The following is a 24,186-nucleotide window of genomic DNA, read 5'->3' as shown; positions in this document are numbered from 1 at the left end:
TTCAATGAACACATCTGCTGGGGATACACTGGCTTTCACTGGACAGGAAGTGGGTGTAAACTAAAGCTGTCAGACAAATATAGTGGAGTATGATAATTGCCCTAAACAGAAATACTTGTGTAAAGTGCAAGTACCCCAAATGTGTAGGCCTACTTAAGTAGTCTGCTATGCCTACTTGAGTTAATGTACTTAGTTAAATTACCCCACTTATCAGTGTTAATATATTCAACTAACGACTTATCTTCGGACTAAATGCTAACTGGGTGGATCAACATTGTTTGTGGTGAGTCACCTTCAACCTGTGTGATAGCATGTGTTTGCAGCTTTGTGAGCTTATCCCTGAACTCAGACCACTGTCGATACTACAGGTATCGCTTAGTTTCAGGTGTTGTAAGCCTCGTGCGTAAACACAGAGGTGCATTTCGGGTATTGTAGTCCAGAGCCAGCGAGAGGCCACTCCTCCGCCGTTGTTCCTGTACTATTTTAAACTCCCAGTCCCGAAATGCCCCGCTCCCAAAAGCAAACAGACAGAGTGAAGAACTGTGACGCGAGGAGGGTGAACATCAAAGATACGCCCTAGGAGAAAAAAAGTGTAAAAGATAGTGGATTGGCCCCCTTTCCTGTCAGCGCGCTGAAGCAAAACTACAACCATCTCATGCGACGGTGAGCTCAAATTTGTTGTACTTGCTCGTATTTGATGGGGTTTTCTTGTCGTATTTGCATAATAGGAAGTAGGATAACTTTACTACTAATGCGTAACTACTGTGTAGCCTATATACACACACACACCTGTTCAGACGATGAGTGGATACAGGTCAGTGTGACTGTAGGCTGTTGCGGATCTAGTTAGTGAAGCTTTTGTTGGGTTTCCTTCCTGTTTACGAATGTCAGGTTTGTTTTTGAGGATGTTTTCACTTTATTAGGCTGGATCTAAAAAAAAATCCCAACATGCATAAGATTGCAATCACATTAGTTAACACAGCACTGAGTAGAGTTACTGTACTACAGGAATCACAGTGAAATGCACATTGAATAAACTTGTCATGCAGTATTTGATCAGAATACATTGTGTTTGCTGTCAGTAGTACAGAGGCACTGCACTTTGATCATAGTAAGAAGCGCTGAGAGGAGCCGACTACTGTGTCATAGGCTTGACAAGAACAACCTGTTTTTGTGCACTGGTGTAAGAAAACCACATTATTAATGACTGACTCACTGTGACAAGTCATGAATGGGTAGTGTCCTTTTACGCAAACAAGTGACAGACTCAAAGAGTTCAGGCTTTATTCCATGCTTTGGAACAGTTTTGCTGTAACAAGACTGTAGAAAGCCCGAGGCCACTGTACTGAAGGAAACCTAGTTGAGACAAAACAGTTGCTTTACTCTGTCTTTTATTGGGTAGGTTGTTTTCATGTGTCACAGCATTTCGTTTAGGGCTGTAACTAACAATCACTTGTGTTTCATCGATATATCTGCCCATTATTTTCAGGAGTAATCTTTTGTTAGTTGTTTTTGTTTTAATAATAATAATAATTAAATAAGCCATTAATATTGTTAATTTTCTGTTGAACAACTAATCAGTTCATTGACTAATTGTTTCAATCCTTTGGGTTGTATAATTAAGTGTGGGATCTAATATTTATATTATTTTGGTTATTCATTTTGTTCAACTTCAGGCCCCCTGGATGCATCCTTTTATATATAAAGTCATGTTTTAGTAGTAAAAGCTGCAGGATCATTTCTAAATTAAAACAATATATCTTTTTACAGATGAAAATATGGCAGCTCGAAGAGCAGGGTCCTTCCATCGTGTTGGGAGTCTCATGCGGAGTAAATCTGAGGGGACACTGATTGATCTGGACGACAAAGTCTCCACCAGTGACAACCTGAACGGTAAACTTTGAAGCAGAGGCAGCCTGTGCTCTAAATCTGAAAACCTGATCATGATAATAGACATCCTAACAAAACTCTTACTATTCTCACAGGTGGGTACGTGACACAGATTTCAGAGTGGACACTTTTACAACCGGAAGTCGCACAGTCATCTCGGTCGAAAAATCCCTTTTGGAACAAACTGTCCGGATCAAACCCTTTCTTAGATGACATCGTACACAGTGGCGCAGACAAACGCAATTCCAACACATCAAATGTAAAACAAGACAATGAAAAACATATGGACACAAATAACGATGATGCCATCAGCACATCTTCAGATGAAGGCAACGTGGGGAAGTTTTTGGAAAACAAACACAAAGTCAGCAACAGATCTGGGAGATGGAGAAGTGCTTCAGATATCCTGGATGATCTGGAGAGAAAAGTGCCAAAACGAGAGAATAGCTTCAAACCGCCCGGGCCGGTGCTGAACCCAGATTTTGAGTGGCTAAAGAATGACAGAGAGGCCTACAAGATGGCCTGGCTGAGCCACAGGCAGCTAACCCGCTCATGTCTGGACTTAAATCTGATGAGCCAGAGTCCAGGGTGGGCTCAGACACAGGCCACTGACTTTCAGGTCATCTGCAAGATCGGCCACGCCGGAGGCTCAGTACAGTTGCCAGACTCAGAAATTAGCATCCATATCCCAGAAGGCCATGTTCCTCCTGGAGAAATCCAGGAAGTTACACTGAAAGCAATGCTAGACCCTCCTCCTGGGCTCAATAACAACTATGTGACAACTGTGAGTCCAATTCTAGAGGTAATTCTCAGCAACATTAACATAAAGGAGTGCATCTCTCTGGAGATGAAACTGTCAGGAGTGGTGAAGAGCGACCCATTGAGTCAGCTGATGACTACTGTGGTCGGGCTGGTGTCCATCAAAAAAGAGGGACCTTATCTTAAAGTGGACAACTGTTACATTTACAAGAACATGATGCAGATCAAGCTGCAGGACCTGAAGACACATTTTTATGTGATTGCAGTCGCTGAGGCCTCTGCAATCCAGTCTCCAGCTACATCAGTGTGGGATTACCTTGACCGCCAAATCACAGTAGCTGTTTATGGCCCCAGGTACATCCATCCATCATTCAAGGCTGTAATAGTGGTTTGCGGCCACGGGGACGTTCCGCCAAGGCTTCCGTTTTCAGCTGTCTGCAGAGGAAACAAAAACGTGCCTCCACTCGTGCTACAGCTTTGGGGAAAACATGGTTTTAAACCAGAAAAACTGAACAACTTGCTAGTCGGAATTAAGCTTGAAGGCTCAATGTTTAAAATCAAACCTGAGGACGAACTGAAAGAAGTGAGACAAAGTCAGCTCAAAATAGGGACAGTTTTGCATCTGCCAGTTGCATTATCTTGTGCTAGTAATACAGAAATGACTCCTTTTAGATTAGATCTACAAGTGAAGGAATCAAACACCGCGACAGTTGCACATTTCCAGGTGCCTTCCCCTCCCGCAGCACCCATCAGATCAGAAAAGCGAATGCCGAGGCAGATGGAAAAGCGAATTGAAATGACAAGAAGCTCACCTATTCCAGAGGAAAGTGTCCCAGATTTTCCCAAATTCACAGACAGACCTGTGAACCTACAGTGGTATGGCGTCGCCATAAAGTCAGTCCTCCGTCAGCCACGTGTAGACTACCTTCTGGAGTATTTCAAGGGGGACACTGTGGCTCTCCTATCCAGAGAGACAGTCAGGTCAGTGGGCAACTCAAAAGTAAAGGAGTGGTATGTGGGATTCCTCCGAGGCAGGACTGGCTTGGTTCACTGCAAAAACGTCAAGCTCATTACCAGAGACCAAGTGATCGACTTCACCGGCATTCAAATCACCACAGATGTCCTCTTGGACAACATGACGCTGCCCTTCAAGAAGCTTACTTACATGTACTCTGCCATCCAGACGCTGGTCACGGAACACATAACCAGCTGGAGAGGTTTGGCTGATGCTTTAGGGTACAGCAATCTGTCCCTGGACACCATTACACGAAGAAGTGCTGAGACTGAGGCTGACAAAGTGGCCTGCGTGCTGGAGAGGCTTAAGGAAGACTGTCACGCTGAGAAGAGCAAGAAAAAGTTTCTGCATGAGCTAATGGTGGTAAGTAAAAGAAAAACAATATATTTAATATTTCTGTTAAATTCACACTCAAAGAAAGAAACATTTTTTTATTAAACATGTGAATCTTTGCGTGCACTACATACAAGAAACAACTGTGACAGCACAGCAAATTCACTAGACAATGGACATGCACACAACCCACGACTCATGGTATAGCAATTTCTCAGGCTACATGCTCTGATGTCCCGTGACAGTTTCTCTTTTTCTCCACAGGGTCTATTGAAGATGGACTCCGTAAATCTTGTGGCCCAGCTGATTCAGAACACAGTCATTCTTTCCACTGCTGTGGAGCTGGGAATAAGGTGGCGGGAGCTCGCTGAGAAAATGGGGAAATTCTCCAGTGCTCAGATAGCAGGCTATGAGGCGCCGCACCGAGGGAAGAGCGGAGAAGTCAGTTCGCAGGTGAGTTTAACAGTACGCATTGACACAGCAGTTAATGGATATAGAGGAGACACCACTGATCTTATGGCATTTTTGTAGTGATTATGATTTCTGTTCTACAAATTGATTCCTGTATTTCTTGTTCTCAGTCAATGTGGAAGCCTGCCTATGACTTCCTGTACTCCTGGAGTCTGCGGTATGGAGACAGCTACAGGGACATGATCCAGGATCTGCACCTGGTCCTGGACAAAATGAAACACCCTGCCACCCGACAGTGGAGGCAGTTGACTGGTGCACTCATCACAGCGAACTGTCTCGATATCTTCCGAGCTTCTGCATACCCAAACTCCTAAATGTTATGCAAGCCCACCTGCAACATCCAAGCACTTGGGCAAAACAGAGAGGTTATGTTACACCGCAAAAGGGTTTTGATGTTTGTTTGTTTTTACTCTTTTTTTAGTTGTTGTATAGTTTGCTCACTCATTTTTACCCAAAGCATTAGAAGCTACTTTAAAAAAAAATCCAATCAGGTACTTGCACTAAATGTTTGGATGTAAAATATGTTCTCACAACTTTGAACTGTGAAGGAACACTACTTCATCTTGCAAGGAGAAGAAAATTGAGTGCAGTTTGTCACTTTTCCCTATTATGTATGTTTGTGCAAATGTGATGAAGCCTTAACGTGAAAGTTCATTTTGGTAGATAATTTTCAGTAAAATGTTTATGAGCTCAGTATTTCCCAACTGACATAAACCGCCTCGGGTATCAATAATCTCAACTGGTGTAGTGATTTCTTCAGACTGTATTCAGTTGTTTTGTTTTACAGGGATCCACATTAGCAGGGTGCACATCAACTTCATGAATCCTGTGAAAGTTTGTATCAGTGTTTTTTTTTTAGAATATACTGTAAGTAGTCAATAATACAAATGTGAACAATGTTGATAACTAACAGTCTCAAGGGTTACAGTACTAACAGTTTATTCATCTTTTGTGTGCTGAAAATGAGAATGTTCTACCAAAGTGAAAGTTTCCTGATGCCAGTAAACAAACCATAAAGATGCTACTATATGTGTCATACACTATTGTCCTTATTGTCATTAGTGTATTTGTATTTGACATTTTTTATACTGTTATGCTTTAGATACAAAGCAGATCATTTCATAAAAGGTACACAATGTGAGCATTGTGTTTGTATGATCATGTTTTCATTGCCAAATGTACTGTAATAACTGTACAGTACGCAGTGCCTTCATCCACTGTTGATATATGTTATACTGAAATGGAAATGTGTTGCGTGAATAAATATTAACTGCAGTAAACTATCTGATCTGTTTTCTAATACATGTCAGGGATGAAATAACCAAAGCGATTTTGAGAGAGAGCTACTAAACTAGTTATTTCAATGTGACATTTGTCATATCTCCAGTTGTGTTTAATCACACCATAGAAATAAATTACTTTTCATGAAGTGTTTTCCACTGATTTTCCCTGACTGTTTGCCTTTCTCGGCACTGTTTGTTTAAGCTAGTTTCAGCTCAATGCATTGTGTGTGTGCCGGTTCTCTATCAAAGAGAGAACACAGAACTGACTTCCCTATGGGTCACTGAATGCACCTCTGTAAAAGTAAATCAAATAAAGAGAAATAGTATCAGGCAACAGAGGGAACTGATTTAATCTCAAAGCTGAGAGTGATTGTAAGATTGTATTTTATTTGTAGTGACTGATGAATAACAGTGTAGGAGTTTAGAGTACACCTCAAGGACAAACTCAAGGATATTATTAAACATTGGATTTGACATTTAGAGTTTTCTCTCACTGAAATATTAACTAATTTCGTATAAAAATCCATCAGAGTTGTCACATCCTTCTTTTTTTATTACCATTTAATACCTCCTGGTCAGCCAAAATTATGTCACTTTTCTGGCAGCAAGTAAAGAAATATCAGGGGACTGTACCTCATTATTAGGTTAGGTGTTAATCTTAGTGCATTATTTACTGATCGTGGCAAAAACTTTTAGATTAATTGGATTTCTCCTAAAAACGTAAAGGAATTCTGCAATTTGAATCAAAGTTATTTCCCTTTTTAGCATTTAATAACAGAGTCCCTGGAATATGGAGGACAAATGTTTTAGATGTAGGAGTCAGTTTATCTACCTGAACTCTTTCTCAAACATATGACTCATCATAGATGAATAGTTAACTGTAAGGTATAGAACCAAACACTGATTAAATATCAATACTGAATACTGCTGCTCATTGTGTGCTCAGTTAGAGTAAAAAATTGTATATATTGATATATATTATATATATTGTGAAGTATGGAGCTTTTGCTGTCACAAGATACAGCATGAAGCACAGAAAGTAAAACAGTGAAATGAGGGACACAGATGAAAAGGCGTCCAATTTTAAAAATGGACATTGCCTTTTTGGGTCCCCATTTTTCAGACGCAGTGGGGCGTTAAACTTTGTGACTAATGAAATGTGACTAGCCTTTTTGTATAGCTGGAGTTTGAAACAAAAACAATTCCCCCCTGTGATAATTAAAGCATTTCTGATTCTGATTCTGATTCTGATTTATAGTAGCAGTGTGAGAGTGCAGATAGTAGTCAGATTAGTATTGTAGCCTGTCTGAGACTTAATGTTCCTGTGAGAAAATATTTCACCTCATCATGTTATTGCACATTGCTGTGCAGAATGACAACAAACAACAGCCTTTCACATGTATGACAGCACTACTACACATTTGTGGTATCAAAGACTGCTCACCAGTCACCCGGGTCACCTGTCTGCAGCAGAGGATGTGTTGTTTTTGACCACAAAATGAGTAAAACAGAAAATAACAAAAGAAGTTGCACATCACAAAATATTTATAAGAGCCCTAAAATAATCTGCTTAATCTGCTGACAAGTCTTATTTACTAAGTGGATCAATAAGTTCAACAACAAACACATGTTCCTACCTGGTATTATGTAAAATAACACATTATTTTAAGAGTCATGTTTAGATATAACATGCATACATGAAATGAAAAACAAACTTGTGTATCTGGATGATGTTGCATTGTTGAATACTGTTTTTATATTGTCAGTCCTGACAGAAAAACCTCTGCATGTTTAAATTATAAACTTAAAAGTCCCATGTTATGCTCATTATAGGTTTGTATTTTGTGTTTCTACTAGAACATGTTTTACATGCTTTGATTTTCAAAAAACACTTTTTTTTCTCAAACTGTCTGTCTGAATATACCTATGCACCCTCTGTCTGGAAAAGCACGTTGGTAACATAACACCGCAGATGTTTTTTATTCGGATGCCGAGACGAAATAATGCTAACCATATCTCAACCCCATAAGGGTGTGATCATTATTTTGATTGCATTGTTGTACTGTTCACAAGTGCAAGCCCTGGCCCACATGCTTATTCATCCTCTTTCTTTTGTTCCACAATTACTGTTTTTTTTTTTTAAATAGGCCTACTCAAATTACTGAAAAAAGTAGGACACTAGTACAGTAATACATAAAAATGACTTTGTTGTTTGAAAGTAAGCGTAATTTGTTACTTCCACCCCTGCTTTTTAGGTTAAAAATGGATCCAAATGAAATGGTTTGTAAATGTAATATTAAAAAACTAAGTGCTACTAACAGCTTCCAGAAAAGTTATTGTCAACTATTTACAACAAGAAAACATCCGAATCGATTATATATTATAACTGAGTGAGCCTTTTTTCACCCTAATTATGGGCTTTGTTACTCTGAATGACCCAGTTCATTAGGAAAGAACTATTTTTGCTTGCTTCAAATTTAGTTTTCTGGCATGTACCCAGTCTATGGCGCAGGAAATATACACCAGGAAAATCAACCCTATACCACAACAGAGCCACAACTCTTCGCCTCAAGCAACTGGATTTTTCTTTTTTTTTCTTTTGAAACATACTACATTTAGTCATCCGCTTCTCAGTACCGCTGTCAGTCTTATTTTTGTCACTTAACGCACAAAAGAGCGCTTTTAGTTGTAGGACGCATCTCTCCTTTGAACTCTGGGTAGACTGTTCTCAGTGAATCATATGATCTAAAATAACATCATATACCATCACAGAGTGTTTATGCCCAAGTCGTCATCCAGACTGCTGTTGTGTTTCACTCAAGAGCTCCATGCCAGCATGAGCCACTGCTGTTCCTTATAACACATCAGCAAATTAACACATTAAGTATTCCTTATCACAGACACTCCTGCTAAACCTGTGCAAACACAGAGTCCTGCCTGTTAGTGTGAGAATATTAAACCGTATCTGTCTCATTTAATCTTTAAAGAACAAAATGTGACACTGAAAAGGTTCTCACACACTGCAGAATTGATATAATTACAGTTAACAGAATGTAGAGGCTTTGTTTCTGCCATGCACCGTTATGTTTCAGCACACTTCACATTTATGGTTTCTTCAGTCAAGGCAAATACTCACCACAGATTGCATTTCAAGAAGTGTCCCAGTCAGACAGACCCTATTCTTCATGAGGACAAGGTGAGACCTCACAAACAAAGCCCAACTCAGCTGCTCAGTCTGCTGTGTGATCCAGGGGGGATTAAAATGAGGTTGGCAGGATTCTATTTTCTTTAAGAAGAGAGGAAAAAATCTGAAATTGCTGTTTCATCTGGCTTTTATCCCAGCAAGCTGCCAAGAAAAACTCAGTCTGTTAGCGTATCTTTTTCATAGAAATCTGAATGATCCATTAGTGTATCTTTTTTTTTTAATAGAAATCTGAATGATGCATTGACTGAGACGATGTTGACTATCCTGAAGGGTCCTCAAAAGGTTTAATGTTTTCCCAGTAACACAACTTTCTAGAAAATTTTAATCATTGGGTTCTAATTTTGAATTCAAAGTTGTTGTTTTTTTTAAATCTGTAATTCACTCTCATTGAGATTAATATTAAATCATCCTTAGATGCAGGGTATATTTGCAATACAGTACTATGTGTTTTCATGGTAGACCCAAAACACCTTTAAGGTAGAGCGGGTTGTCTGATTCTGAAGATCAGCTCCCGTCCACATGTCAGGGTCCTTGGACAAGACACTGAACCGCAGATTGCTCCCTGTGCTGCGGATGGGTGTGTGAATGTGGTTTGAATGATTAGATTAGCCTCTGCCATCAGTGTATGACAGTCTATATCAATGAGTGAATGTGAAAAGTAGTGTAAAAAATGCCTTGAATGGTCAGAAGCAAGAAAGGTGCCATATATATGTACAAGTTAATCCATTTAAATTTAAATGCATATACAACCTGCCGGTTTCGCTCCAGTGGGGGGCGCCATTGTTTCAATGTTCATTGATTTTCAGTTCTCGTCCACAGTTGCTCATAGAGCATGTGTCAAGTCTCAAATGTAATGGTTAACCAACACCTATTTAATGAACATGAAAACACAATAATAATAAAATAAAGTTATGGTACACATGATTATACATTTTTAACTTTGTGGTTAAAACCTAAATTTCAGTTTCCAGAGAATTCGATAGGTAGTATATATGAGAAGGGAGACAGATAAATGGAGTGGAAATTGTTGGATTTCGGGACCTATTTTGCTATTTTAAACTAATCACTAATTCCTGTTAAAGATAATATGCATACATGTACATAGTGCTGCTATAAATAAACATGCATGAGTCCAAACAGTTTCTGACAGCTATGGGGGCCATCCACAAATCACTGTTATGAACAGAAGCATTCCTCTGTTCTCTGGGGTATATAAGGCTTCATTTCGTTTGCCTCCATGATATATGTGGAGGGCAAGAAGTCATTTAACTTTCAATTCATTAACCTGGTGATGTATGCATGCTGCAAAAGGTAGTGGTGGTGTCTCATCTCCTACACCCCACCACCCTTCCCCCCACCGTCCTTCATTGCGCCGTAATCATTTGGTAATAGATGATGTGAAAGAGGAGAAAGTTCGGCAATTAGAAAAGTCAGAAAGAGGTTTTCAGTTTCTGTGGTTGCACTTCATTCATCACTGGTGTTTTAGTCACTCAGTAAAGGATCAAATAGTGAGACCGCAGCAACCTGCACTATACTTGGAGTCCATATACATTAGGAAAAGGAAACCCTACCACAAGATGACACCTACAGCTAAATTCTTGCTGAGATTTTAAAGTTTTTCCTCAACTTCTTTGTCTCAAAGATGGAACATAATGTGTCAAAATAACTTTATTGTGTCAAAGAATAAGTCATTGCTTTCAACTCTGACATTGTGAAAACTGTCTGTTTATAAGTTTTGTCAGAATGACAGTGGACTCTGGAAGTGTGTTTCTCTTATCTCTTAAAATGTTTTCACACTGAATGCCTACTGTAGTTAAATTAACCAGTTGTTTTTCTGAAGCTAACTGACGTATCAAAGTAAATACCCTTCAAAATGATGCTGATTTCAAGAAGACAAGGATTCAAATCCCACTTTGTAAAGAAAAATGTTTACATGTAATACAAAGAAAAAATGTTGTATTGTTCCTGGTCACCCTACAATACAGGAGAAAAGGAAGATGTAGTCTATCCATACCAGTAAGCATAGGCCTACTATATGCAGTAGTAGTACGGTAACAAAGCTAAGCTAAGTGCTTAATCACTGAACATCCTGTAATGCTCTGGTCTCTTCTCATTTACCTCACACCTAATGCTCTCCCTTGCAATACAACAGGAGAAGAATCTCTGTGCTGCAAGCATCCTCTGCACACTTCTGCTGTTACGTACATTACGTCACGCAACAACAAATGTATTCATTTGGCCACTCCATTCAATGCCATTTATGAAACACAGGCTGGGCAGATTTTGACGATTAGGTGGACTATTCTGCATGTGATGACTTACATAATGAAATAACTATAAAACATTTTTTTGGAGAGTAAAACTATTAACTGAGAAGAAACATAATCGGTCATGTCATGCACAACGACTTGGCCACTTCCACTGTCATTTGAGAATTGAGCCAAAGCAAATGAGAAAAACAGTAAAATGGGAAATATAAACTGCATTAATAACACATACTGATGCACACTATGCCTGAAAACAAAGAGCTGTTTTTTTTTTTAAATAATAACATCAGGGATTGTGTGTTTCCAATTTTAGCTGAAAATGTGTGTGGGGTATGTTACAAGGTGTCGATCATTGCCCAGAGTTCAATGCCTTTCTGCTGACTAACAGCCTGCTTGGAGCCTCTACCCATGACCACCGCTGGGAAGGAGGAAGCTCTGTTACCAAATGACTCACAGGGAGAAAAAAAACAACCTGAAGGGTTTGGCAGTGTTTGGTGCGGCTTTGTGAGTAATCACCATCCACTTCCTTGGACACCTCACTTTACTCTCACTTTTTCCATCAACTAACCTAACAAAAAACGAGTTTCGTCATGGCAGAACACCATGATAATAATTAAGGGAAATTAGAAGACATAAATAAGCCCCAATGTTCTTGATATACATCCGAGAAAAGCATCTAAACCTCAGACCACAACAAAGTCCCTGATTTTCTGCGATTACTTTCCCGTCAGTGGAGTGATGGGAAAGACTTTCCCTAGTTCCCCCTGTAAGAACAGACGTTTATTTTTGTTGATGTGATCACATCCTATCTTGTAGTAAGAGGTTTTGCCAGGTGTAGGACTACCACGACGGTGTGGGGGAGGTGCAAAGAGCGTGTCTGCTGACAGGCCTGATGTACCAACCGTGACAGAGTTCGTCAATAATCTAAAAAACAGATGGAGGAGGGCTGGGTATGAGACACAGGAATGTTAGGGATTGCATGCAGCACAACAGTTTGATGATGAGTACTCCACTACTGGGATTCTTTCTTCTTAAGAAGTGCACAAATATCACAACACAAGCTCCATTAATAGACCGCAGTCCATCCTTGATTCTCAGGCCTTTTCACCGCATGAGAAATTATAAACTACTGTCTTGGTATAAAGTATGACTCTGGAGAGTGGAGGAAGTAGTCACATCTTTTACTTACATAGAAGTAAATAATGTAGGAATACTTCATTACAACTAAAAGTCTCACATTCCAAATCCAGAAAGTACTTGTTCTGTAGATACTGTAGATGTCCCCGTCAGTGACATATTGTATTATTGGATTGTTCATGCTAATGCATCAGTTTGAGATCAGCATTTTGCTGTAGCTGGTGGAGCTAGTTTATACTACTTTACAATTAGCCATTTGTTGAACCATTCCCAGGTGAATGAGGGTTTAACTCACTGATGATTTACAAAAGCCTTACTGATAATACTATAGCTTTAAAAGCATGATGTGTGCACACAGTAAAAACGAAGAAAACAAAATAAAATAATTTATTTAAAACAAAATTACAAGTAGCCCAGCATATTTAACTTTAAAATGTCACTTTTTTTAGACCAACCATCCCAATTCAAGCTTGCTTGTCCCATATAGTCTGCTGTAGCTAATGCAGTACATACTTTGGCAAAGCCAAGGAATTCTTATTGGGTTAAGATGACGATAATAATGGTACATAGTACGGTGGCTCTGATTCACCAATTTGACAACACAGGTGCAAATAATACGTGCTGGACATTTTTTCTGCCAGCAGTCTCTTAGTTTTATACAGGAAACTAAACTACTTGGTAAAGGTTAGATATTATTTGGGTTAAAATAAACCTTTTTCTATCAGAAAGCAACTTCTCCCATCGACAAGGAAACCGTTTCCAGGGGAGACCAAAAAGTGATGCACATGGCTAAAATTAAGCCTTTTGCTAATTATTAGCAGAGACATCTAAGTAGTATAGACAATATTTGTTACTAGCCTGACGATTAAAATAATGTGACAAAATAAATGCAATTTATTGTGAAACAGGCTAATGTTATGTCAACTAACTATGGTTAGTCTACTTTGAGAACCAGGTAAAGTGAAAATTAACTGCAAATGATTTAATTAATGGTTTAAAACAATTGAAAATAAGTTGCAGTTTGACGGCATGAACATTGCAATGTTACTTATTGACAATAGGAGACAAAATATCTAAAAACCTTGTGCAGCACAAGTTGTGCCCTTATCAGCCAGGTGCTAATAAAACACAAGTGAAGCAGCTGTGTCTTTACCCTTACCGGCATTACTCTTTCAAAATAAAAGCACCACCCTTTATAATGTCGCTTGAATGTAGCCCAAGTAACGGGACAAGCAAGAAAACACATACACAAACACAAATGAGCAAATATGAAAAACAACAGATGGGTATGCTGGACCACACCAAAGTTAATTTACAAAGGTCCAGTGGCTCTGAGAAGTTGTTGTGTGGTGGGCCTGCAAACATCCCAATAATCAATCAATCAGACTTTATTTTAGGCTATGGCACCCCCCATAGGCTACTTGTCTATCATTGCAATGCATTGTACTTTACAGGTGACTGACAAGTTATTACCTCTGAAGACACAGCCCCAAAGACAGCTTTTTTTTGGCAGGGTCACAAGCCTAAAACGCTGAGGAAGATTGGTTAGTCTTTAACAATCAAGAATATTTGTGATATATTATGTATGTTTGTTTGCTTTTCATGTCAAATCTTTCCCTGAAAAGTAACTATATAAAAATAGCCATCAAATATGTATAGTGGAGTAAAAAGTGAATGTGTGGGAGTTATATAAAGTAGCATAAAATGGAAATACTCATCCCTCAGTCAATCCAGAATGCTGGTTATATTGATGAGGACATCTAATTTAACTAACTACTTTCTTTATTCTCTTCTAACTGAAAACCTTAAAGGTTATAATCAAGTGATCAAGAGATCCTCAGCTGGGTGGCCGTTGGTCACACAATTTCCACATTGCTGAGTGAAAGTAAACAACAACCCGAGAGCAAAGAAAAACCTCAAAATCTACCATCAGCTGAGATAAATCCCTCAAAGAAGATGTCTTCTTGACTAATTTCTGTCAACCAAGAGGGAGAACAAGCGGGGCTGAAGGGTTCCCATTCCAAAAACAACATAGCTGGAGAGGTAGCCTATTGTGTCCTGACAGATTGGTCTGACTGAAGGAGGCGGAGGAGGTCGCCTCTAACTGACACACAGGGAGGAGCAGAGGTGAGCAGAAATCTGGGGGAGATGGGAACACAGCTGTGGTTCAAAGGAGACATAGTGTCGTTACTACCTCACGTCATTTAGAAATTACTGGTTGCAAAGACTTGTTTGAGTGTCTTTGAATTTATTATGCTATCCTTGTTGGCTTGAAATCTATCTATCTATCTATCTATCTATATATCTATCTATCTATACATGTATATATCTATCTATGCAGCCGACGTGATCCTCCACACTCCTCTGTTTTTTTTTTTGGCAAAAGATGGGAGACCTTCCTCTGTCCTGATCACTCCCCAGGTCCTCGCGTCCCCGCCCCCACACCTCTGCCCATCATCCCCCTGTATGCTATTCATCCTCGTGCAGCTGGAGCACTCTGTTTGACCTCCTCTTTCCTCACAGAGCCCTTATTAAAAGGGACTGTGGTGGGACTCTTCGCAGCACTTGCGGTCAGAGTGAAGAACCACACTGGACTACTGACATTATGCTCATCACTTACATAAGTCTATGTGACATGGCACGTTACGCTTCTTTCCAATATGTGCTGTGCCAGAGTTATTTTGTTGGGCTTTAAGCCACAGATGAAGATAAAGACACTGCAGTGAGTTCTTTTATTATTTCATATTGCGAACATGACTGACGACATTTCAACCAGTGCCAAGTCGTCTTGTCAGTTATGCTCAATATATAAAACAATAAAAGAAGAACTAGCCTGTGGGAACATGTCAGCAGTGTACGAAAATAATTTATTTTTTCCTGCTTTCGTTACCCAGCATGCACCTGCAAAGAATTTTGGATGTGGGTGTGCAATTGTGAAAAGACTCCACGGATGCCATCATTTAGAGTTTTGTAAGAAGGAATAAATGCCTGTGCTGCTAGATTTAGTGTCAAGAGTTAGACTGTACGGTTTATTTGACTGTATGTCATTTATTATCATGACACGTCAATGAAAAGGTTAATGATGAGTGAAAAGGTCCCATGTTATGCTTACTTTCAGGTTTCGTACATGTATTTTGGTTTCTGCTGTCGCTAGAACATGTTTACATGCTGTGGATTGGGCATTTTGATACTTTCATGGTATTTATATAGCACCTCAACCTGCTTTATGGCAAAGTGCTGACATTCAGCTTTTATTCGAAGGTATTTACTACATCAGAGGAACTCTGTAGGATATGTGGCCTGTTTTATATTTCAATATGCATTTCATCTGGACTATTTCACCAGCAGAATACATGTCTTATAAAAACTCTTGACAGGGAGGTCTGTGGCTTGTCAAAGATAATTGGGGCATTGTTTCTGGAAAGACATGCCACAGTTAAGTTTCCAAATGTTACTTTTCAATGTTATGAGCACCGCAAACAAAATTGCATTGTAGTAGGGTGACGAAAGAAACCACAAAAACACATAGCAAAGCCAAAAGTAGAAACTCTAGTTTGTAATTTGAGTGAAATAACCCTTTAACACCGTTCACAGAACACAAAGATGCAGCCATGCCTACTGTTCGATTTCCAAAGCCTTTTAGCATAGACTTGTTCATAACACAAATACATTTATTTATTATGGCCTACGTGGTATTTTGTATGACGTTTAGCCTACTGGAACTCATTGATAGGCCTAAAAATAGTTTAGACCAAATATTAGAAACACCTCTCAGTATAATGCAATACAATTCAACAGCACCACAAACTGCAGCCTCCAAAATGATCATAGTTGGGGACTGTTGTAGATTGAATATTGCATAAACTAGCAACTGACAAATGAATCACATTTCCTTATGAGCTACATGCAGACAGGCTATCTCTAAATTCACAGCAGCACCTGTCAAGCTACTACAGTCCTGCCACAATACGGTAAAACTACTGTAACTCTACGAACACACATATTTTCATTGCATGGGTCAGTGCATTGGTCTCCATGCTGCAGCAGCCTAGGTGAATGTGTGTGTGGTCTGCTGGGTGGCAGCGGGCTTTATAGGCAGCAGAAGGCATGGCTCAGTGGTCTTGAGGTTTCAGCTTAGGGAATAAAACATATGAGCTGATGTTTCTCTAGTCTTCATTGACAGAAAATGAGGATATGTGAGATGTGAGTTAAATGCAGAATTTAGTGATCCCCCCCATTCTTTGTTTTTCTTGGTATATATAATATGTAAATTGTTGTTGTTTTGTGAGTAAAGTTGAGTGAAACACTTTCTCAAACGCCTTGGAGGAAGGCTTGTGTTTGTTTGTGTGTGTGTGTGTGTGTGTGTGTGTGTGTGTGTGTGTGTGTGTGTGTGTGTGTGTGTGTGTGTGTGTGTGTGTGTGTGTGTGTGTGTGTGTGTGTGTGTGTGTGTGTGTGTGTGTGTGTGTGCAACAGAGAATATACTGCTGGGATGCCAGTACTTCCACAGACCCCACATCGCTCCGAGCTGCCAAGCTGTGAAAACATACCGGAGGTTTGTTAGTTCTTAGTGGCTAATAAGGTGTCATTGTGTGGTAGAGCTGTCTGATATCCCACAGAGTCATTAGGCCGACCTGAATAGATTTAACAGAACATCTATTACACTTGTGCATGTGCATGTGCACATGTGCATCGTTTCCATGCACAAAAATCAGCCTTTCGTTTCTACAAAAATCAATACATTTTTACTAGATACAATTCCAGTAATTGACAGGCTTTGCTCAGTCTTCTCTGACAATGGGAAATTGTGCCCTGCTAGAGGAATACAGGACTTGAACTGTGATTAGAACCTGCAACATCAAAGCACTTGGCTTTCAAAGGCTTTCATTTTACAGCTAACTTCAGGAGTCCTGGCTCCTATGTGTCCAGACAGCTTATAAAGGCCTGTTTGCATCCTCACCTCCCAATTCAACATCCCCGATCTTCTCTCACCACCGCTGGACCACTGTTATCAGAAATCTCCCTGATACGATGTCTGGATTTCTCTACAGAATGGGACATTTTGAGACAAGCGCTTAGGAAACAGGCTGTCATCCAACTCTGCTGTTTGACCTTGTTAGTCCCAAGGATTTATTAGAGGCTATCTAGCACTTGCTCTTTGAAGAACGCGCCCCTGTCTTTTCTCCTCCCATGCAGTCTATCCATCTTGTCGAGCTGGCAATGCACTCATTGTGGTTAAACTTTAATGGAGTGAACATGAATATCACTCTCAATTGTGGGAGCCTCGTATATGTGGAGGACTGTGGTTTGTTATTTCAATAGATATGAGTAGGCTGATAGAGAAACACTGCCTTCCGAGGCTGGAGCAGAGAAAATAGACAGGTCTCTGTGGATCTGGCTGTGGCTCAGGACTTAGTGAGTGAGAGCCTGAGTTGTGTCTGCCTAGATGTGACCTCGGGGAGGGATGGTTAATGACGCCCTGGGGTCACTCATGACTGCTGTGTCAAGTTGCATGAGTCAGATACCATATATACACTTGACTTTATCATAACACCCACTCACTGCTCATTGATAAGGACAATGGTTTTCTTCATCAGTCATTAGCCACTGCTCCAGGCTGAGCAGACAGCAATGTTCGGTAAATCACACCGAAAAAAAACAATCAGCACTGTTTATCTCCTCTTCATGTACTTGTAATTGTCAGGCCCTAACAGTCTGTGACTGACTGATGAAGTTTTCGTCTTTATTAAAGATCAACACTGGAGGAGTTGTCCTGTGATGACATCATATTCCCGAGAAGCAGCTGTGTTTTCTCAGAGTCAGGTTCAGCAGCAAAGAGTTGAACTATACAGAGCAATCTGCCAAGAAATGTAAATGTCGAGTGGGAGTAAATGCTAGATTTTGCATTATTATTTTTATTATTTCTTTATTTTTTTTGTTCAATTAAAACATTATAAAAGACATGCAATCATGAAGCTCAGCTGGTATGTGCAGGGGAGGAAGATGGCCATTCTGAGATTCAATAAAGTGAAATAAGAAAAATCAGTCATCAAGAAAAAACAATCTCCTTATTCCCTGGCACCTCTTTAAAGTGCACTAATAAAGGCACCGTGTTGGAACAAGTTTTCATATCAATTTACTCTAGGAAAATTATTGTAGTGAGACAACACTATTACTGCACGTAAATGATAGAGTAAAAAACAAGTATTACATAATGTAGTTACATCAAAGGTAAAAGTACTCGTTATGCACAATAACCCCAGTCAGTGTTAAATTATTCTATCACTGCATCATTGTCAGCGGTTGAATAAGTATTCGGTTAATATTATCAGCATAATGTACTTAAAGTACTTAAAGTAAACATAACACAATAACACAATAAAAACACACAATAAATGTAGCTACATTCCACCACTGAGCATTGTTATTAATACATTAACATTAAACATGTAAGGAGTACTTTAATAGTAGTTAGTTGAGGTGTAGCTAATTTGAACTAAGTATTTAATATGTAACAGGTAATCATAACTGATAACTGTTCATAAAAATATCTTGTTCTTAAAATCAAGTAACATGCAGACAAAAAGTGCATATTTCCCTCTGTAAGCACACTTTTATACTTTATATGGATCTAACAAACAGCAAAGCAAGCTGTCAAGATTAAATATAAAAGTAAAACCGAATACGGTTTGTGTTTGTGTGTGTGTGTGTGTGTGTGTGTGTGTGTGTGTGTGTGTGTGTGTGTGTGTGTGTGTGTGTGTGTGTGTGTGTGTGTGTGTGTGTCTGTGTTTGTGTGTGTGTGTGTGTGTGTGTGTGTGTGTGTGTGTGTGTGTGTGTGTGTGTGTGTGTGTGTGTCTGTGTTTGTGTGTGTGTGTGTGTGTGTGTGTGTGTGTGTGTGTGTGTGTGTGTGTGTGTGTGCGTGTGTGTGTGTGTGCTGAGATCAGCACCATGGACAGGGCCAGCAGACAGGTACACTCACCTTAAAGAGGCTTGAGCTGCTCTTTCTCATGTTATTTTTTAAGTCAACATCTTCATCTGCATTTACAGATATATGCGAGCTGCAACCTTTTAGGTGTGAAATTTGACCTTTACTGCATGGCAGAGTAATATAAACAAATGAGGGTACAACAAATGTAATACACGTTTCTTTCTTTCGGTTCAAATGTAAAATGTTACATTTAACCAAGCTTGTGTTTCCCCTGGAACAATACTTCACTCTCAGGCCTCCATGAGGATGTAAATAGAAGTTCGCTGGTGTTGTGACCTCTGACCCTGACTGCCCCCCTGTTTCCTGAACCAGATGCTGCTCCTGTGGACCACAGCCATCTCAACCTAAACAAAGTAATCCTCCACTAAACAAGATGGATATTGTATCACCAACCTAGTAAATACCAGAAGGACTTAAACACAGAGTTGCCCTTCCCTCGTCTCTTAAAAGAGCCAGTAGGGAATAATCACTACTTGTATTGTTTTATGGATGAATGAACACTGATATATAAACTTTATTCTCCCCATATAGTTTTACATACTGTTTATTTATGGTATATTACAGTATGCAAAAAAACATGCCCTCTTGTGGGGAATAGAATAAGAGCATGCAGCAGTTCTCCAAGGAAAAGCTTGAAAATCTACAGTACTGGCTGCATGTCAAAAATGTAACACTGAGATCATATGTTGCCTATACGTGAAAGCCTTTTGATTTAAGTAAGACTGCGTGGAAACTGCATCCAGAATCCTTGTGGGTTAGGTCTACAGAGATGTGCCAGTGTTGCAAAAAAATAAAAAAAATAATAATAATAAAAAGAAGTGTCAGCTCACATGATTAGCCTACTCATAGCAGACATAAAGAAGAGGGGATGTGATGGGACAACAGGCGTTTTATTGGGATGCCGATGCATCAAGATGTTGGATGGATGAAGGGATACATTGCCCATTGTTTTCGCACAGACCTCCAGGAAAAGCAAGGTTATTTAAACTTGTGTGCCTGTATTTTTAAACGTGTTTTATTTCCCCTTTTAGCATAATGAGACGATTAAATATGCAATCTCTCCTCGTCTATGTGTACTTAATTAACTGAACACCACAAGATTCGTTCGTTTTAAAATGAACCACATCGTTGACATAATTGTTGTTGTTTTGTAATAATAGTGAAATGATGTGAAATAGCAGCGTTACCCAGTTATCTTTTTTCCCCCAGCTCTGATTTAGGAGCGTTTCTGATAGTCCGTTGGATGCTCCCACCCCTCGCTTGAACGTAATCCATCTTCTTGGCCAATCGTGTCCCTCCCCAAAAAAGTTTACGCCATGCAGCCTATAAGAACTGCCTAACTTTCTCAAGTATCAGAAACAGACTTGTCCTCCCAGGAACCCATCTATGGATACTTTGGTGTCTTCAAAGCCTCATAGACCTACAGGTGGACCAATTCCGTGACTTCATGAGAGGGGAATCGCTTCGGGGACACTTTCTTGCCGCCATCTACCCAAGTGGAGATGTCTGAGGAAAATCTGGGGGAAGAATCGGGCAGCTCTCCTGTCTCTCCTGTGGACAGCCTGAGCAACAGCGAGGGGGAGCTGGACAGACAGCCGAAGAGGTGTGGGAGGAAGAGGAGACCGAGTAGGAAAAACGGGGAGGACTCAGATAGCCCGACCCCTGGGAAAAGAGGGAAGAAGTCCACCAGCAGCAGCCCCCAGTCTTTCGAGGAGCTCCAGTCGCAGCGGGTCATGGCCAACGTCCGGGAGCGTCAGAGGACCCAGTCTCTCAACGAGGCGTTCACATCTTTGCGGAAAATTATCCCCACTTTGCCTTCGGACAAACTGAGCAAAATACAGACCTTAAAACTCGCAGCCAGATACATCGACTTCCTCTACCAGGTGCTGCAGAGCGACGAGCTGGACGCCAAAATGTCAAGTTGTAGTTATGTGGCTCACGAGAGGCTGAGCTACGCCTTCTCCGTGTGGAGGATGGAGGGCGCTTGGTCCATGTCAACATCTCACTAACATCTGGAGAAATTATGCCCTTTATGGTACGCTTGGTTTTCACCTCAAATGCATTAAACTGTGGGGGAGAGAAGAAAAAAAATAACTCACTAGAAAATGTTCTTTTATGCCTGTGCTGTAGTTGTTTGTGTTGATTTCCCTGCACTGTCTAGTGGTAATAAATGCATTTTCTAACCCACAGGTGACTGCTGATTCTACTTCTCACATTCTGACGGGACAAATCTGGAGTCCAATGCTGGATACATGGGATCACTCTATTTAAAACAAAGACGACATAGAAGCTCTGGGGGATCGTTTTGTGCAGAGGCCCGATAGGGACCTGCACCCGTGTGTTAGCTCCATACACTCCCATTCTGATGCGTTTTCATGTTGTTGACGACGAATGTTGAAAATATCTTTTTTTCTTTTTTTTAAAAAAGCAAAAGACATTTTTTTTTAATGCCTGTCTTCGGACTTATTTCTGTGGAGGTCAAAGTGCATTATTGAAGCAGTTGTGAGACTGTCAACTGGTGTGTAGCTCACATTATAGGCTGGCTGTGTGGATCTAACCTGTGCAAAAAAAATATTTTCAGAATACATTTATTTATTTATTGGTGAAACGTGTTACATTGAGGAATAGATCCTGTGTCTGAAATACAAATACATTCCTATTTTTATTATCGTTTTTTTTGTAAATGTTTGTATATTTTTTGCATTAAAGAACATTACAAAGTGTTTGCCGTTGACTTTCTTTTTTTGTGTCAAGTTCATTTAATTGTTAATGTGAATAACAAACGGCTGAGGCCAAAATTAAGATTAGCAAAATATGGAACTTGGCACACAACGTAAAGTGGGCCTATATATGAAATATATACATGCATAAAATAACTTTCATACATGTATCACCTGGACTTTGGTGCTTCACATCAGATTTAATGACAAAAGCTTCCACTATATCGCAGTCACTTGGGAAAACACATGGAGTTATTATTGGCTCTAGTGAAAGCGCTGGAGAAACATGCAGCTACTTTTTATAGATATTGTTACACACCCAGAAGGAACAAAGGCAAATACATTTTTCTTGGGACTAAAACTATTTTAGACACAATTTAAACGTGAGAAAAAAAGTTTTATTGCTGCAACAAAAAAAATGACCTAGTCTGTATAAATGAAGTTAAAATTCCATTTTAATTAAACTTTTAAAAGCCTCGTGCAGTCTCCAGTTTCGCTCTCACTCTCTCTTTTCCTGGATTTGTTTACAGTTGGATTGAGGACTGGACCTGAGACTTGCCATTATGAGTAAATACGTTACACTGGGGTCATGTCAACCTGCTATTGGGCCCATGCTACAGTCTCTCCTGCCTCCAGCTGTACATAAATAGACGGGCAGTTAAGTGCTCAGGATTTGAGACATTATGTCAGACTAACACGACTTTATTCTATATGTTTTATTGCAGCATAAAAATGCCTGGCCTACATAAATCCACGATGGCAACATCAAACAATTAAAAGGGATAATTGTAAATATTGCATTGGCAATAATCCATTGTAATTTTGCAGTTTTGCAACATAATTGCCAATAAAGGCACGCCCGATTATTGTCACTTAACAAATCTTTCATACTGTTACTACACTGTGATTGATATGGGAAACTGTCTAAAAACAAAGTGTGTGCCCGTTTGAAGGTGTGTAATTGGCTTGCGAGGCATGTATGGAATTCCCAGATGTCTATGAAATTTAAGGAGACCATGAAGGTATAGGCTGTGGGTCTGTACGTAGGCATTCTCACTGAAATGTTTGGGAGGGGGGGGGGGGGGGGGGCATGTTTACACACACATGTTTCACACACGCACACACACACACACGCACACACACACACACACACACACACACACACACACACACACACACACACACACACACACGCACACACACACACAGTCCAGATAAATAAACAGCTTTTCATTAAACGTTTACAGTTACGCTCTCAGTCAATACCGGGTGAATAAACAGGGCCTCCAATATATAGCAGCTGTATCACAAAATGTATCCAATTCATTCCTTACGCAATGCAAAGGCTTAAATTAGTTTCCTCTCCATTTTGCAGGAGAGAGGAGTTGGCAATTGACACGATGCAGAGGCACCGAATGAAACCTATTTAGAACAGATGTTAGTATTTTTAAAAAAAAACGTCACGTGAAACGAGCAGATGTTCAGTCTGCGCAGAGACTCAGCGTGCGGAGCATTACTCTGCAGAGAGAGAGAGAGAGAGAGAGAGCTCGGAGGAGTTCTGCGAGTATCTAGTCCTGAATTCATCATCCAGTAGGTCCGATTAAAATGGATTAATTTAAAAGGGGGGGGGGGGGGGGGGCACCTGCAGCCAGGGACATGGGCCTGGAGCTGACTGACCGCGCTGAGACAAAGGTAGGCTGTAAGAAAAGGTAGACAGTGTGTAACAAGCTATTTATGACTGTGTGAGATGTTGACCCGCTGATTATTTGGCTGTAAGATGATATGTGAAGAGATCAGGAAGTTTTTCCAAAGCTTCCAACACTAACGGGCCTACTGCCGCCGAAGCTTCAGACTTTGAAGCGTGTGTGTGTGTGTGTGTGTGTGTGTGTGTGTGTGTGTGTGTGTGTGTGTGTGGGAGGGAGGGAGGGAGGGAGGGAGGGGGCATAAGGTGAGTAACTGAGAAACGGACGAGAATTTATCATCCAGTTATTGGGCGAAAAAAAAAGAAATGCATGACACATATAAATCCCTGACTCAGCCTCAATACGAGAAGTGTTGTGTCAGACATAGACTGAATAACAATCAATAGACTAAACAGACAACAGTATCAAATTACATATG

The 24,186-nt window shown here is 40.1% G+C and overlaps 2 protein-coding genes across 2 annotated transcripts; both read left to right on the top strand.

The window, feature by feature from the left end:
• The first annotated feature begins 554 nt into the window (after window positions 1-554).
• On the top strand, window positions 555-5,722 carry macc1 (MET transcriptional regulator MACC1). The gene is made up of 5 exons (XM_083917672.1): window positions 555-663; window positions 1,771-1,893; window positions 1,986-4,027; window positions 4,262-4,450; window positions 4,579-5,722. The coding sequence occupies exons 2-5, from the start codon at window positions 1,779-1,781 to the stop codon at window positions 4,780-4,782; spliced, it is 2,550 nt and encodes an 849-aa protein (XP_083773798.1). The 5' UTR covers window positions 555-663; window positions 1,771-1,778; the 3' UTR covers window positions 4,783-5,722.
• Window positions 5,723-20,723: 15,001 nt separating this feature from the next.
• On the top strand, window positions 20,724-22,068 carry twist1b (twist family bHLH transcription factor 1b). The gene is made up of 2 exons (XM_083918901.1): window positions 20,724-21,380; window positions 21,536-22,068. Exon 1 carries the CDS (start codon window positions 20,848-20,850, stop codon window positions 21,352-21,354), a length of 507 nt encoding a protein of 168 aa, XP_083775027.1. The 5' UTR covers window positions 20,724-20,847; the 3' UTR covers window positions 21,355-21,380; window positions 21,536-22,068.
• Window positions 22,069-24,186: the final 2,118 nt, after the last annotated feature.

Source organism: Echiichthys vipera (genome assembly GCF_963691815.1).
Source record: "Echiichthys vipera genome assembly, chromosome: 8".
Taxonomy (NCBI): Eukaryota; Metazoa; Chordata; class Actinopteri; order Perciformes; family Trachinidae; genus Echiichthys; species Echiichthys vipera.
This window is presented reverse-complemented; position numbering and strand designations above follow the sequence as displayed.

Excerpts from the sequence above, each read along its gene's own strand:
- macc1 (XM_083917672.1), top strand. The coding sequence starts at position 1,779 with ATGGCAGCTCGAAGAGCAGGGTCCTTCCATCGTGTTGGGAGTCTCATG. Across the intron at positions 4,028-4,261 it reads TTCTGCATGAGCTAATGGTG|GGTCTATTGAAGATGGACTC; the intron begins GTAAGTAAAAGA and ends TTTTCTCCACAG. Across the intron at positions 4,451-4,578 it reads GCGGAGAAGTCAGTTCGCAG|TCAATGTGGAAGCCTGCCTA; the intron begins GTGAGTTTAACA and ends TCTTGTTCTCAG.
- twist1b (XM_083918901.1), top strand. The coding sequence starts at position 20,848 with ATGTCTGAGGAAAATCTGGGGGAAGAATCGGGCAGCTCTCCTGTCTCT.